Here is a 16,308-nt window from a genome sequence, read left to right as displayed (position 1 = left end):
TTCCAGGAATACTTTTATTTCTTTCTTAATTTCTCTTTTGACCCATTCATCATTCAGGAGTGTGTTGTTTAATCTCCATGTGTTCATGTGGTGATTAGGGCTTCTTCGGGTGTTGATTGTAAGCTTTAATACATTGCGGTCTGAAATAATGCATGGAATTATTTCAGTCTTTCTGTATTTGTTGAGGTTTGTTTTGTGCTCCTGTATATGGTTGATTTTGGAGAAGGTTCCATGGGGTGCTGCATAGAAAGTATGTCCTTTGGTGCTTCAGTGGAATACTCAGTAGATGTCTGTTAAGTCCATTTGATATATGGTATTGTTTAATTCAGATGTCTCTCTGTTAACTCTCTGCCCTGTTGATCTATCTAATGGAGACAGTGGGGTATTGAAGTCCCCTACTATTAATGAGATGGAATTAATCTGGGTCTTAAAGTCCTGTCATATTGTTTTTATGAAGTTGGGTGCACCAGAGTTTGGTGAATGTATGTTCACGATTGTAATATCTTCTTGATCTATTGTCCTTTTGATCAGAATTAAGTGGCCTTCTTTATCTCTTCTTATTAGTTTTAGTTTAAAGTCTATTTTGTCAGATATTAGAATTGCTATACCTGCTTTTTTCTTAGTACAATTTGATTGGCATATTTTTTTTTTTCCATCCTTTCACTTTAAGATAGTGTCTGCCCTTGATAGTGAGATGAGATGTACACAAAAAGATGGGTTTTGTTTCATAATCCATTCACCTAGTCTGTGTCTTTTGACTGAGGAGTTCAATCCTCTAATATTTAAAGTCATTAATGAAAGATGAGTATTGGATCCTGTCATTTTTATTTCTGTTTACATTCTTGATTATAGCTGTACTTTCCACAGTTATACCTTCATTGAATTTCTTTCCATAACCTCTTGGGTATAGTTGTTCCTTTCTTCAGCACTTTGCATTGCTTCCAGAACTCTCTGAAGGGCTGGTTTTGTGGATATAAATTCCTTCAGCCTATTTATGTCATGGAAGATTTTTCTTTCCCCTCAACTATAATAGACATTTTGGCTGGGTATAGTAATCTGGGTTGGCATCTGTGGTCATTTAAAACTGGGAACGCTTTGGTCCAGGCTCTTCTGGCTTTCATAGTTTACGCTGAAAAGTCAGCTGTAATCCTGATGGGTTTTTCTTTATATGCGACTTGTTGTTTCTCTTTTGCAGCTTTCAGTATTGTCTCTTTGTTTTGTACGTTTAGTGTTTTTACTATGATGTGCTGTGGAGAGTTTCTTTTCTGGTCCTGTCTGTTTGGCGTTCTATATGTTTCTTTTATTTGCATGTGCATGCCTTTCTTTAATTCTGGGAAATTTTCTTCCACGATTCTGTTGAAGATCGGGTCCATGCCATTATCTTGGGATTCTTCTCCTTCCTGTATGCCTATAGTTTGTAAGTTTTGTCTCTTTATGCTGTCACACAATTCCTGCATATTCCATTCTTGTGATTTCTTAAATTTTTCATAATCTTTTCTTGAGTGGTCTAGTTCATCCACTTTATCTTCCAGTCTTGATTCTCTGTTTTCCATTTCATTCATCCTATTAATGAGTCTTTCTCCTGTCGTTTCTAATTGGCTTAGTGAGTTTTTCTCCTCCTGCATTTCTGCCTGAGTATTCTTCAATATTTCTCTTTTCTGAATTCATTCAGAAGTTTATCCCTATCTTCCTTCAGTTCTTTGATTTCTTTGTTTGTGTGTTCTTTAAATTCACTGAATTCTTTTATCATGTTTATAATTGTTGAGTTCCATATCCGGCGTTATTTCTAGGGGGTTCTCATTGTACTCCTCTAGAGGACCATTGGTATTTGGTGGGGATATGTTATTTTGGTTTGTCATGTTGTTATTTTTTCTCTGTGATTTTGACATGTGAATTTCTTTTGTAGTTTCTGATTCTTGGGTAAGACTCAAGCCTTCAAGTTTAGGTCTGCTTCTTTTGGAACTTTATGTGTCTTTGTGGTTTACTCTTTGGGCATGAAAAGCTGGTTCCTCTAAGCTTCTGGTTCTCTTTTGATTTTATATTAGAGTGGCCAGATTGCTTTTGTCTTCAGGAGTTCCCGCGGGGGCCTAAGTCAGATGAGGATCAGATGCTCTCAGGCTTTCTCCTAAGGTCTGGATCCCTCCAGGAAAGATTTTGGCCTCAGGAATTTGGGGGTTTAACTGGCCTGGGAGCCAGGCCCAGGAAAGATGCTGGTCTAGGGCAGCTGGTGGCTGTGCCACCCAGAGATGCAAATGAAGATGGGGTGGGAACAGCCCCAAGGACTACTGGGGACTGCACTGAGGATTTGATTTGGTCTGGATGCAGCAGATCAGAAAGACGAAAGGTCAGCTCTGGTGCCCAGGTTAGAGGCTGGTGGGTTGTGCAGGCCCAGGGCAGTAGAGGGAGGTGAGGGCAGATCCAGACCCAGAAGCAGTGCTTCTGGGGACCCAAGAAGGAACTGAGTTGGTCTGGATGCAAAGGATCAGGAAGCAGTGGTGGTCTCCAGGTGTCTGGGGTGCCAAGACAAGGAATGGAACTAGGAGGCGAGATCGGCTGGGGAGATGATTCCTTTAATTCTTAAAAATAATTATAGTGAAGATGCTTTTAGAGAAGCTGTGACATTTTGAGATTTTTATGCATGTTTGTGAAAAAGAAAAAGGGAAAAAGATTTTAGTGGTAATACAAATGTTACATTTATATTCTCTTTTTATTATTTTTATTTTATGTCTATGATTGTATTGCCTGCATGTATGCAAGTGCATCCGTGCTGTGCAGTACCCATGGAAATCTGTAGAGGGCATTGGATCCTCAGGTACTGGAATTACTAGTGGTTGTTAGCCAGGATGTGGGTGCTGGGAATCAAACCTAGGTCCTCTATAAGAACAACCGGTGGTCTTAACTGCTGTGCCATCTCTCTTTAAGTTTCAGGTTTTGGTTGAAATAAAGAATTGGTTACCCATTTTTATTACTCATGTTATCATCGAATGCATTAGAAGATACTTTTACTTGTACTCTCAGGACAGAAGAGGTTGGAGAATCTGACCTAGAAAGACAGCTGTGTGTCCATAGAGGAGTGGAGCTGCTTAGCTAATTGGTGTTTGTTTCCACTACTGAAGGACAAAGACCTTCCTTCTGAAAGAGTGTTGAAGGAAACAAGAGCATATGTGTGTGACTTCAGTTTTTTTATGGATTTATCCTTTCATTTTCTTTTTAATGTTAACTTCTGTTATTCCAAGAGATGTAGTTTATATGAAATGATGGTATTTGTATTCCTTGCAGCTTGTGTTTCTAGGTAACACATGTGTAAATGAGACAAAAAGGATACATCATTTGTGTTTTTAGCTGCATGTATTTTTTCCACTGTCTCATTATGAAAAACTCTCTCTGTGTGTGTGTGTGTGTGTGTGTGTGTGTGTGTGTGTGTGTATGTAGATGCTAGAGGTCAACTTTGAGTGTTATTCCTCAGGTGCTGTCCACCTTATTTTTTGAGGCAGGGTCTCTCACTGTCCTTGGACCTTGCTGACAGCATTAGGTTGGCTGGCCATAGAGCCTCAGAGATCTGCCTGTCTCTGCCTCCCCAGTGCTGGGATTACAAATGTGTGCCATCCCGTCCAGTTTTCTTTATGAGTTCTGGGAATCAAGCTTGAGTTCATGCTTGCATGGCAAGTATTTTACAGAGAGCACTGTCTCCTCAGTTTCCAAGTGTCTTTATGATGGCAAACAGAGGGAATAGGTACATTCCATTTTAACTGCTGTTTTGTGACATGAAGATAATGTTGCTGTACCTTAAATATGTGGAAGGATGGGGCTTTTTTTTTTTTTTTTTGTATTTTATTTAGAAAGTGAAATTTGCTTTTTCCAGGTTGAAAGAAGATTTGTCTATTGCCTAAACGGATATTTGATTGTATAAATGCTTGATCAAAGAACAAGAGAATTAATCAGGAATTCTATAAAAGTATGAATGATTTTAAAATGTACTTCAATTTTGAAAACAAAAATCTTATAAATGGTTTTCTTTAGGTGCTAGAGAATCACTACACTGAGTCTCACGTGGAAACCAAGAGCGAGATGGAGAGCAACACGAAGGCTGACTGTCCAGTCACCAAAGCTCAGGGTGGGACTGAGGGAGGAAATGACCAGAATGAATTTGGTCCAAGCATCTTGAAGTAAGTTGGTACTTGTACCCTCTTTTTCGACTGCTGGTGTTTGGGCCTAAAGGGAAATTGAGCCCTTAGAAATAAAAGGAATGTGTCTTTCTTTGAACTAGAGAAGCAGGAAGAGAGTTTTCTGAAGCGATTTGACAGTTCACTGCAGATTATGTTTCTTCCTGGCTTGTAGAGGAGGGGCTAATTCATCCAAAAAGAATCCTTTATTATTTTAATTTACTTCTCACATCAGTGATAGTCAAATTAGTCTTTTCATCTGGTTTTATCTATGAGGCAAGAGAAGGAGCAATAATAGCTTTGAAAGCTCTTAGTCAATATTCTGTAACTGGATGAAATACCTGAGATAGCCACCTTACAGAGAAAGCATTCATTGTCCTGCTGTTTTGGAGGTCCACTCTGTAGTTGGTGGCCTTCCAGCTTTGGGCCTACGGTGAGAGCACATCATGATGGAAGTGCATGGTGGAGCAAAATGGCTCACTTCCTGGCCAGGAAGTCAAAGAAAAAAGAAGAGGACGGGGTCAAGTCCACCGTCTTCTTCAATGGTACATTCAGTGACTATGAACCCCCGCAGAGGCTCCACCTCGCATTAGTGCTGCCCTGTCACCTAAGCCTTGAATAATGGCCTTTGAGGGACGATCAGCATGCACATGATGACTGTCAAAGCATGGCGTTCCTTTGTGAGGATGCTAGCTTTAGATATTTTGAAATTAGTCTAGTGTTTTGAGGATATGAAAACTAGGATAGTCATTAATTGAACAACTTGTTATAGACATCATATGTATGAGAAATGTAAAAAACATAAAAAGACTAATATGAAAATGAAGTTTGCTCATTTTCTTTTTTAAAAATTTGTTCTTACTGAATTTTTTGTGTATTTCATACAGAACATCTCAAACAATCTTAATTTTCTTTATACCCTCATCCCCACTGGCACCCTCCCATAGCTCCCCGTCAGTGGAGCCCATATACTCTGTCATCCCTGTTAAGGCACACTGTGTCGTCAGCATCCCCAGCCGTTCGCCAGTGCAAGTCCATTCACTGAGGTCTAGTCAGCCTATCGAGAGTCCCCTTTTTTAGGAAGATCAGCTCTTCTTCACCTAGCAGCAATTAGTTGCCAATATTTCTTCAGATAAGAATGGGGTCTGCTGTTCATTTTCTTTTTTAAAAAACTGAGTTAAATGAAGGTAAGCTCTTTGTTTCAAGAATGGGTTGTAATTTTAGTTGCTACGTTTTTGCCAGTAGACTGCCAGCTGAAGCAGAGAACACTGAAGTAAAAGAAATTGGTGATGAGATTATTCCCATTACTCATAAAACTGACAAAGAATTTATAGATGCTGATGAGGATCTTTTAGAAGTAGAAACATTTACACAGGATGAAATGGATATGCACATATCAGACTGTGAAGGTCAGTTCATGTACATCATGTTTTTCTTTATTTGGCTTTATTAACTTAAACTTAATAACATCTAGAATAGCTCATTTAGTCTTAACTATGTTTACAATAGCCTAGAAGTAAAAGTTAAAAGAAAATGTGATACTTTAAAAAATACTGGGCATATTTATCTATAACCTGGTTTTCAAATAAAACCAAGAAGGTATAAGGCATTTAAATGTTAGCAACTTTCACAGTTGGACCTCTTGCCCTGCTCAAGTGGTGATTATGAGCCTCTTACTTCCTGTGAACCAACTTGGTAAGCCTCACCCTCACAGTCATCCTTAAAGCAGGAACCCTCAGAACATTACTTAGAGTTATATATATTGATACGGGGCCAAATCCTCTTGGATTTACTAGATAAAGAGGAAATTTTCTTGAGTTATTTAAAAAAAATTTTTATGTGGGGTTAGGAAATGTTTCTGTCATATTTGTTTCCTGTAATATTTCTAAACCTTGCAGGGGGGGAGATTGATTTTTTTTAAATGGTCAGCTTTCTCTTCATTTTGATTTACTCTAGAAGAACCAATTAGATGTCTCAAAAGTCCCAGTATTGCCAGTTGCAGACTGGATTCACAGCAGTTACAAGAAGTAAGTCAGTAACAAGCAGATAAGAATCTTCAATTTTTTTCTAGTACTTAAATTATGCCTACGTGTTTATCCCTTAATGAACTGTATTAAAGCCAGGCTGTTAGCTCCCATTGGTGCACGGATTGTAGACTACTTGCTGCATTTTTCTTTCACTGAAATTCTGCTACTACATGTCCAATAATTTCAGACAATGAAATTTTCCATTTCCTAAAGTACTTTAGCAAATTAATTGAGAGATGAAATTGTCCTTTATTATGAAGTACAATCAGTATAATTTGTGGTGTCTATGTATTTATTTAAAGATTCATAACCAGATTTCTAGGTGGAACATAGATATTTCCCATTATTTTAACATTTCTTTTAAAAAGCATTAATTTTATGGTATTTTTCTCAGGTTAATTAATGCTGATGGAGTGATAAATACATGAAATTGTAAAATCTCTTCACCTTGTCTTTCTGCCTTAGCATGCTAGTAGCTCATGAAGGCCAAAGCAATTCACATGGCAAAGGATCTGATCAGAGCGGCACAGGGACCTTTTAGGGTTCCGCTCGTCCCTTGCTTTTAGACTGCTGTTGCTCTGGGCCAGTGGTTAATACGAAATTCAAAACACCTGACACAGTAATGCCTGTTTGTTTCACCTCTTTTCATTGTGCACAACATTGGCTGTAACAGCATTCCATGGAAGAGGTTCAGTGTCCAAGGAAGGAAGCATTGCAGCCAAATCTGGAAGAAAACCTGACTGAGCAGAAAGGGTAAGGATTGTGTTTTGCAGCGGCTTTTTACCTCCCACGTAATATATAGTCTATATTTAGGCTGGTATTATAACTTTGAAATGATAGTAAATGAATTTTGGTATTATAGTTTTTTTGATGTTATACTTTTTATTTTATTTTTATTTTTATTTATTTATTTTAACATTTTATTTTATTTTTATTTTATGTGTATGTGTGTATTGCCTGCATGTAGGTAATGCACCTGTGTTGTTCAACACCCACGGAGGACAGAAGAGGCTGTCGGATCCCCTGGAACTGGAGTTAAATTGTTAGCTGCCATGTGGGTGCTGGGATTCAAACCCAGGTCTTCTGTAAGAACAGTCATTGTTCTTAACCACTGAGCTATCTCTTCAGCCTCTATGTTATACTTCTTATAGAAAGAAATAATTTCTTTGTTGCCTCTGTCCTATCATCACTATCAGCCATATCAGAATGAAATGTGACTGTAAATAGGCCAGAGTTCATTCATCTACTGCTGAGGGAACGGTCCACACTGATTCCACTTTTATTGCATTAAATATGACCTTTCACTATTGTGCTTTGGCTGTGGCAGTCTACCCTTTAGGGCTCTGACGTACCTACATTCTGCTGGAAGGGTATTATTGTTTCAGGGAGAGGTGAAAGCAGGCTTCATAAGTTTCAGTTCAAATATGATTTTATGTGTTTATTTTTAAACAGGGTCTCCTGTAGTCCCAGCTGGCCTGGAACTCACTATGTAGACTCAGCTGGTAGAGATCTGCCTACCTTTGCCTCCCAAGTGTTGGGTTTAAAGGTGTGTACCACCATGCCCAGCTGAATATGATTTTTTTTAATTTTTAGAATTTTAGAAACTTTAGAGGCTGTGGAGATAGTTTAGCCCATAAAGTGCTTGCTACCCAAGCATAAGAACCTGTGTTTGATCCTTAGCATATGTATAAAAAGCTGGGAATGGTGGTGTTCACTTATAATCCTAATGCTGGGGAGGCAGAACTAGACAGATCCTCAGGGCCACTGGACAGCCAGCCTAACCTATTTAGTAAGACTCATCTCAAAAAACAAGATGGAAAACTGTGGAATGACTGCCCAGGTTACTTTTGACCTCCACACACACCTACTCTCATATGAACACACACAAACCACACACACACACAGAATTTTGGAAAGTTTAGATTGCCTTGAATATTTTTTTTCTCAGTATACAATTTTTATTTTGAATAGTTATTGCAGATAATTTCTTTTCCCCTTGGGGTGCTATGGATTGTTCCTAGGATTTTACACATGCTGGACAAGCACTTTATAACTTTGACTTATATCTCCTGTCTACTAAAAAAATGAATTTAACAACATGTGCCATTGTAAGTATTAAAGATATTTCTAGTGATAAAAACTAGTCTTTAGAGGCTGGAGAGATGGTTCACCAGTTAAGAACACTGGTTGTTCTTGCAGAAGACCTGGCATGAATCCCAGCACCCACATGGCAGCTAACAACTGTCCGTAACTCCAGTTCCAGGGGATCCGACGGCCTCTTCTGTCTTCTGAGGGCATTGCACTACATGGGTGCACTTACCTACATGCAGGCAATACACGTATGCACATAAAATAAAAATAATAAATAAAATTTTTAAAAAACCAAAAACAACTAGTCTTTACAGTTTCAATGAATCGGTGAGATTCTTCAGTGTTCTGAGCAGTGTTCATATATTCCATAGGACTTTGGATCATAACTAACTTCAAATCCTCTCATTTTAGATTCTGTTGTTTTTGTTGCTGAGCACTCAGTGGCATTCAAATTGTAGGCAATGTTTGTTTTGTTTAAATCTATGACTAATTGCTACGGAAACAAATGCAAACAGATTGTGATTATGAGCTAAGCATTACAGAGTTGTTAGAGGATTGGATTCTTAACTGGCTGAGCAGTAGTGTACCTGTATTTAGATAATATAAAGAATATCTTGCTCCTAATCACTTACTAATTTTTTGTTTGTAGTATGATTGAAGCCTTGTCAAATTCTGGAAATACCACTCCTCATTCACTTTGTATAGATGCAAACTCAGAAACTTCTAGGTAAGAATTCTTATCTACTATAACATTTTTAAATAATCATGTTTTGGGCTGGAGAGATGGCTCAGTGGTTAAGAACACTGGTTGTTCTTGCAGAGGACCCAGGTTCGAATCCCAGCACCCACATGGCAGCTAACAACTGTCTGTAACTCCAGTTCCAAGGGATCTGATGGCCTCTTCTGTCTTCCGAGGACATTGCATGACACGGGTGCGCTTACCTACATGCAGGCAATACACTCATACACATAAAAATAATAAATAAAATATTTTTTAAAAGATTTAATTAAAATAATCATGTTTTAAAAATAATAAGCTGGGCGTGGTGGTACACACCTTTAATCCCAAGCACTCGGAGGTAGATCTCTGTGAATTCAAGGCCAGCCTGGGCTATATAGTGGGTTCCAGGCCAACTGGGCCTACAGGGAAACCCTGTCTCAAAAAGACCAAAAAAAAAGAAAAAAAGAGTAAATCGATGCCTCCCCTGCAAATCTGGAGTAATTGCTACGTTTGTATTAAAAACTATGGGGCACTGTTTTGTCTCCCATAAAACTGTTTTGATATCTCAGTTAATTATTAAGATTTTCCTATGCCAGTTGTTTTAATGACGTAGAACTGTTGGGACAATCGTTTCAGGAAAAAAAGAAAAAAACAGTAATATATTGTTCAAAGATTTTTGCTCCTTTTAGCTAATGACTCCTAATAGCATGTCAAATATTTCTGATTCTTTTTAGTATTATTTCTTCTTCATTGCACTGTTGGGGATTGAAGCTGGAGCCTTCTTTCTGTAGGCTAGACAGTGCTCTCCCACTGAACTATGTTCTCCTAGCCCAGTACTCAACCCATATGAGATAAGGGTGTTCTGTAGATATAATTCTCTTTAGCTTTATCCAGTGTGTCTTTTGAATTTCCTCTATAAAGGTTAAAGAGTATTTTGAAATTTTTCTGAATTAGGAAGGAAATTTAGCACAACTTTACTATAGATAAAATTCACATGATTAGAGTCAATCTTGTTAGCTGTTGAAAGTAAAGCCCAATAAAGCTGTCTTAAAATTGCCCCATCAGTTGTGATAGCTGTGTTTTCATGGATTTATCTGATGAATAGTTTTGCTTTTAAGTATATTTTGGTTGCTCAATAAAGAGATAGTACTAGTGCTAAAAGAGGAAATGAATGTAAATTCAAATCTATGTGCAACTTGATATGTGTGTTCTTTCTGGAAACAATGACTAGTTTATTTGAATATTTAATTACCTATTCTCCTATTTAGTTTATGAAATTTATTTGCTTAGAAAACATTGGCTACTTGATATGTTTACAAATTTGTTCCCCAAAAATTGCTTGTGACTGGTGACCCATTAATAAGGAACTTTATTCTTGGAGTAGTTTAACCAGGAGCGTGCCCGATCTTGTTCTGAGGTGTTCTGATTTCTTCCAGAACTGAACTCTATTCTTCTAGTCTAGTCTACGCTGCTCTACTTCTCCCTAACTAAGGGTTCCTCTCTTATTTATTGAACAGCATGTCAACCATGGTATGACAAAGGCATGAACAATCTTTGATAGCAGGTTTACAAAGGAGATTGTTTTCTGACCCTGCTGACTCAGAGCTGCACCCAGGACCACAGACAGATGTCATCAACCTATGCCCCCATGCTGCTTGCAACATCTGTGGGCGAGATGTTGTCTGTAACGTAGTTGTTGTTTTCAATGTCATCACTCTCACATCTCTCACACACATACATTGTTCTGAGTCAGGGACATAACTGAGTCACAAATAGGGAACATGGTATAAGTTTAAAGCTATGCATTCATTCAGCTTAGCCTTTAAGAGTTAGTTACATCGGGATTCAAAACCATTATAGGACTGATTGATTACATTTTTTTTGTTTTGTTTTAAGTCTTGCTCATTAAAATCATCCCTCTACCCCCAAATTTTTTTTTAAAAAAACTTGCTTTGGTCTTTAATTTTTAGTTTTAAATAAGCACTTATGTCATGGTTTGTTATAAATGGAAACTGATTTCTTTGGGAATGAAATGCTCACAGTTCCATGGCTTGATGCTTAATAAGGATCAGCAGTCTTCCACACCATTGATTCTAGAATTAAACAGCTTACTCTCTCTTTTCTCTTAACTCTATTCTCTATCACTAATTTTAGTCAGAATTTTTTCCCTAAATCTGTATAGTTAATAAGATTGATTGTACAGTTCTCAAAGTCAGGTGCCTTCAGGGACCAGGGCTGGACTGTTCTGGGCTGTAATACCACATACTGGACAGAACATGCCCTTATACAGACTTCTAGATGATGGGTACTACAGAACTCCTGAAAAGCACCTGAGTAACCCTGAAATCCAAAGAAAAAGTAGTATATAAATATTTAGATCATAGGCATTCAGTTTTTTTTTTTTGATTAATGTGGTTTTTTTTTTTATTTAAATGCTTCTCCATAGTACACGTATTTCTGAATTTAAAGATATGTCTTCCTTGGTTCCACCTCTTGTGTCAAATGGAGTCAATGTTGCGTCACAAACCCCTGTTCCAACACCTCAGCAGACTCAGAGAAATGAACACAGTGTTCGGTTACCAGATTCTTCTGATTCTGTTAGGCACATGCTTCAAGATGAAATGTTTAAGTTAGTTCAGGTGAGTACATCGCTAGGTAAGTAAATCGACACATGATATATAGTTTAAAATTAGAAAACATCTAGAAATGGACTAGTCAAAATCTAATTGTGTGTATTTCTCTGCTTTGAAGGGTTGTTATAGGTCATTCAAAGGTTCCTACCTCTGAGACCTGTAGTCTAGGCTCATTTGCCTTCATCTGACAGTGGTCTCTTTTTGCTGGGCTCTTTGGATTAGATGGGGGTAGATCAAATCAGACCAGAGAAAAGCACCCAGAATTTATTCTCCTACACAGATTATCAGATTTATTACCCACAGGCCAAATTTTGTCTCAGGGTGAAAGTGTCTGCTACATTTCAAATGATTGTCACCTTGACTTCCATTATTGTTTTCTCACCTCAGCACCCTTTTTCTTGGTCTACCAATAATTTTTAATTATTTTACTATCTTTTTAAAAACTTTTTAATATTTATTTTTTATTTTATTTCATTTTATGTGTATGAGTGTATTGCCTGCATGTAGGTAAGCGCACCCGTGTTGCACAACACCCGCAGAGGCCATCGGATCCCCTGGAACTGGAGTTACAGACAATTGTTAGCTGCCGTGTGGGTGTTGGGATTTGAGCCTAGATCTTCTGCAAGAACAACCCGTGTTCTTAACTGCTGATCCATCTCTCCAGCCCCACTTTTTAAAATTTTTATTTTTAATTTGTAATTGTGTATATGTGTTTGTGTGTGTGTGTGTGTGTGTGTGTGTGTGTGTGTGTGTGTATGTGCACATGAATACAGTTGCTTGTGGAGGCCAAAAGAGGGTGTTAGAGAAGCTGGGGTTACAGGCAGTTGTGAGATGCTCAGTATAGGTTCTGGGAAACTAACTTAGGTCCTCTGCAAGAGCAATACACACTCTTAATTGCTGAGCTATCTCCTCAGCCCTTCTTTTTTTTTACTTTTAAAACATTAATTTCTGTCGTACCTCATTTCTCTGTTCACCTCTATATTTTTATATGTGATTATTATATTGTTTTTGTATTAATGATTTTGGGCACTAATTTTTTCTTTAAACTCAGGAGTCCTGATGAGAATACTTTTTCAGCATGTATTGTCCCACGAAACTAACTTTATCCCTTTTCTCCCCAGTTCCTTCTGACCCCTCACTGCTTAGTAATGCACCTGTCTACCACCTTAAAGTTTTAGAAGTCTTTCCCAAGCTCTTTTATGGATTACCTGGGGGTCTACCTGGTCAGTTCCATATGTTTAACAAGTTCTCCTCCTAGTTCTCATGTGCCTGCAGGACGAGTCACTAAGAATGCTGTTTGCCTTCTTTTATTACCTACATTCAGAGTTCCACTATGCCTTCTTCTCTTGCTTCCCTTCTCATTCTTTTCTGTTGTTGTTTTCGAGAAGGTTCTTCACTTCGGTAGGCCTTCTTGGTTCTTTGGCCCACACTGTAGTCACTGTAGTCTCTTGTTATTTTTTTTTAGCTCTAGTCAACCTTAGATTCTCTCTCTCCTCTCTCTCTCTCTTTCTCTCTCTCTCTCTCTCTCTCTCTCTCTCGAGCATATTATTGATGCTATTATCCTTAGATAATATTATTGATGCTATATATAGAGAGCATATTATTGATGCTATTATCCTTAGAGACAGGATGATAAATGTTATTTTCTTCAAACTTTTTAAGTGTGCATACCATTTCATCAGATATGTTCTTTTTTAGGGTCTCTATTTTTCTTATAATTTGTGCCTATTTCTTCTTTTTAAAAACTATATGTATGCATTTATTTATTTGTGAGGTAGGCACTTTCCACTGTGTGCATGTGGAAGTCAAAGGACAACTTGCAAGAGTTGATTGTCACCTTCCACAATGTTGATCCCAGGGATCAAATTCAGATTTTCAGTCAGGCTTAGCAGCAAGTACCCCTACCTGTAGAACCATTTAGGCAGCCCACATGCTCTCTTTTTTTTCCTCCTCTTCCTTTTCTTACTCTTCCTCTTCCTCTTCTCCATCTCTTCCTCCTCTTCCTCTTTTATATTGAGGATCAAACTCAGGGTCTTGTGTCTGCCTGGCAAGCTCTCTACCATTGAGTTACAGCCCCAGTCTATGTATTTATTTTTATAATTGGAGGGAATCTACATTTAGAAAACATGCAGTGTTTCCCCATTACTTTATTTTATCAAGTATAAATTCCTCTGTTGGTCTAGAAAACTTCACTACAAACTCCCTTTATCGTCTCTCTTTCTACCATAATCTTGCAAGTCCTGTGTTTCTCATAGCTGATCCCTGGGGCCATAGCATGAATGCCACTTAGATTTTAGAAATGCACATTTATTCTCAGGCTTTCAGCGTAGACTTACTGAGTCAGAAACTGTGGGGGATGACCTGCGCAAAGAGTGCTTTAGTGAGCCTTTAGGCCATTCTTATGCATGCTTCATTTTGAGAACTATGCACACTAGCCACTTCTAAGTACACCTGTAATCTGTCTCTTGTTCCAGCCCAGCCCACACAAATGTTAATAGTTGTCACGCTCTTCTGCACATAGAAATCACCTTGCTACTTTTTTTTTTCCTTTTGTTCTTTTTGAGACAGGATCTCCTTGTGTGGGGCTATCCTGAACTATGTAGACCAGAGTGGCCCAGAATTCACAGACGTCTGCCTCCCTCTGCCTCCCAAGTGTTGGGATTAAAGGCATGTGCCACCATGCCCAGCTGGTTTTGGTTTTTTGAGACAGGGTCTCATGTAGCCCTGGCTGTCCTAGAACTCAGTATGTAGACCAGACTGACCTCAAATTCAGAGATACACCTGGCTCTGGTCATCTCAACACGTACTCATCCTGCTTCCATCTTCAGACTTCTACTGTTTTGGTTTTACCTGATCATTGGAATTTTTAATGCCAATCAGATGAGTCTCGTGTTGGCAAAGTTTGGGAACCCCTGGTGGGACCTTCCCTGTTCACTTAGTCAGTCCTCCAAGGGAATTCTTTACTTTTCACCTGTGTTTTACTCTCCTCTTTTCTTTCCTGAAAACTTGTTCAAAACATGCTCATTCTGGATATTTTTATTTTATTATCCTCAACTTGCTCCATCAGATTACCCCTGTATGACGCCTGGGCATTTTATGTAAGTTAGATAGTCCCTGTCATTCATGAGATAGTGCTCATGTCCCAAGGAAATTCTACTTTTCTTTTTTTTTAAAAAAAACTTTTATTTATTATTGTTTATGTGTTTGAGTGTATTGCCTGCATGTGTTTAAGTGCACCTGTGTTGTGCTTGGGTCCTCTGCAAGAGCAGTCAATGCCCTTAACCGCTGAGCCATCTCTCTAGCCCCCTACTTTTCTTTTAAAAAACAAAACAAAAAAACCCTCCTGGCCTGGCTTTCTGCTCAAGATTTGGGTGTATGATAGATACTGAGACAAAAATCTCAGTACTCAAGTGTCTCTTGCTAATACCTTAGATTCTTTTAATTCTGTTTTTAAGATACGTCTTTTTTGTTTTGTTCTAGCTGCAGCAGATCAATTTCCTGAGCCTAATGCAAATAGTAGGCTCATCCTTCGCTAATCTCCCAGATATGCATCAACTTCTCCAGCAGGCTCAATCTGTGCATTTGGGGGAAAGCCAAATGCACAGGATCCCCACAAGAGGGAGTGATTATGTTGAAGTCAACAGCAGTCAGAGAATTTTCACTGAGCCACAATCCATGAGACAGTGCAGTAGGGAGCCTGGCAAGAACAGCCTGCAGGGCCATGAAGGAATCAGCCAGCCTGACCAAGATAGTGATGTATATTTACAGGTAATGCATACAAAGAAACCATTAGGACTGGAGAGATAGCTCACTTAGTACTTGGAGACCTGAGTTCAAAAAGTCGGGCATAGAGGCTGGAGAGATGGCACTGGCTGCTCTTGCAGGGGACCCAGGTTTGGTTCCCAGTACCTACATAGTGGCTAATATCCATCCTTAACTCCAGTTTCAGGTGATCCAGCACCCTCTGCCAGCCCTGGTGGGCACCAGGCACGAATATGATGCACCTACATACATGTAGGCAAAACACTCAAACACGTAAAATAAAAATAAATAAAAATTTTTTTAAAAAGGTCAGATATGGTGGTGCCTTCTTGAAATCCCAGCACTGGGGAGGTAGAGACAGGCAGATATTTGGGTCTCACTGGCCAGCTAGCTTAGCCTATTTGGTGAGTTCAAGATCCTTAAGAGACCCTGTCTTGAAAAAAAAATGGTGGATGGTGCCTGAAATGTGATACCTAAGGTTTCCTACAGCCTCCACATGCACTACCCATGCACATGCACCCACACACCTGCTATTGTAGTGTCATTTCTGCTTCTGTGATACAGTGCTGCAACAAAGAGCAGTTTAGGGGAGAAACAGTTTTAGCTTACAGTTCCAGGCTGCAGTCCCTCATTGCAGGGACGTCAAGGCAGCAGAACTTGAAGCGTCTGGTCACATCACGTTCACAGTCAGGAGCAGAGAGTGATGAATGAATGCTGACTCTGCCTGCCTGCATGTGCTCAGCTGTCTTCACTCATATAGATCAGGTGCCTGCTAGGGAATGGTGCCCTTGCTGGACTAGGTCCCCCACAGACATACTCCTAGGCAACCCAATATAAACAGTCTCTCATTGAGACTCTTCTCAGATGATACTGGGTTGTGTCAAGTTGACAGTTAAAGCCATCTCTCTCTC

General features: G+C 38.9%; 1 protein-coding gene across 1 annotated transcript in view; it reads left to right on the top strand.

Annotated features, from left to right (window-relative positions):
- Positions 1-16,308, top strand: part of Cplane1 (ciliogenesis and planar polarity effector 1) — a 135,699-nt gene that overhangs the window by 56,415 nt on the left and 62,976 nt on the right. The window contains exons 27-33 of the mRNA XM_029567798.1: positions 4,021-4,166; positions 5,406-5,572; positions 6,120-6,190; positions 6,864-6,943; positions 8,931-9,008; positions 11,449-11,641; positions 15,116-15,403. Coding sequence (XP_029423658.1) covers positions 4,021-4,166; positions 5,406-5,572; positions 6,120-6,190; positions 6,864-6,943; positions 8,931-9,008; positions 11,449-11,641; positions 15,116-15,403 — 1,023 coding nt within the window. The remainder of the gene's footprint in view (positions 1-4,020; positions 4,167-5,405; positions 5,573-6,119; positions 6,191-6,863; positions 6,944-8,930; positions 9,009-11,448; positions 11,642-15,115; positions 15,404-16,308) is intronic.

This window comes from Nannospalax galili, unplaced genomic scaffold (genome assembly GCF_000622305.1).
Source record: "Nannospalax galili isolate Female #2095 unplaced genomic scaffold, S.galili_v1.0 scaffold139, whole genome shotgun sequence".
In the NCBI taxonomy this organism is placed as follows: domain Eukaryota; kingdom Metazoa; phylum Chordata; class Mammalia; order Rodentia; family Spalacidae; genus Nannospalax; species Nannospalax galili.
Note: the sequence above shows the minus strand (reverse complement) of the source record. Positions and strands in the feature narration are given on the sequence as shown.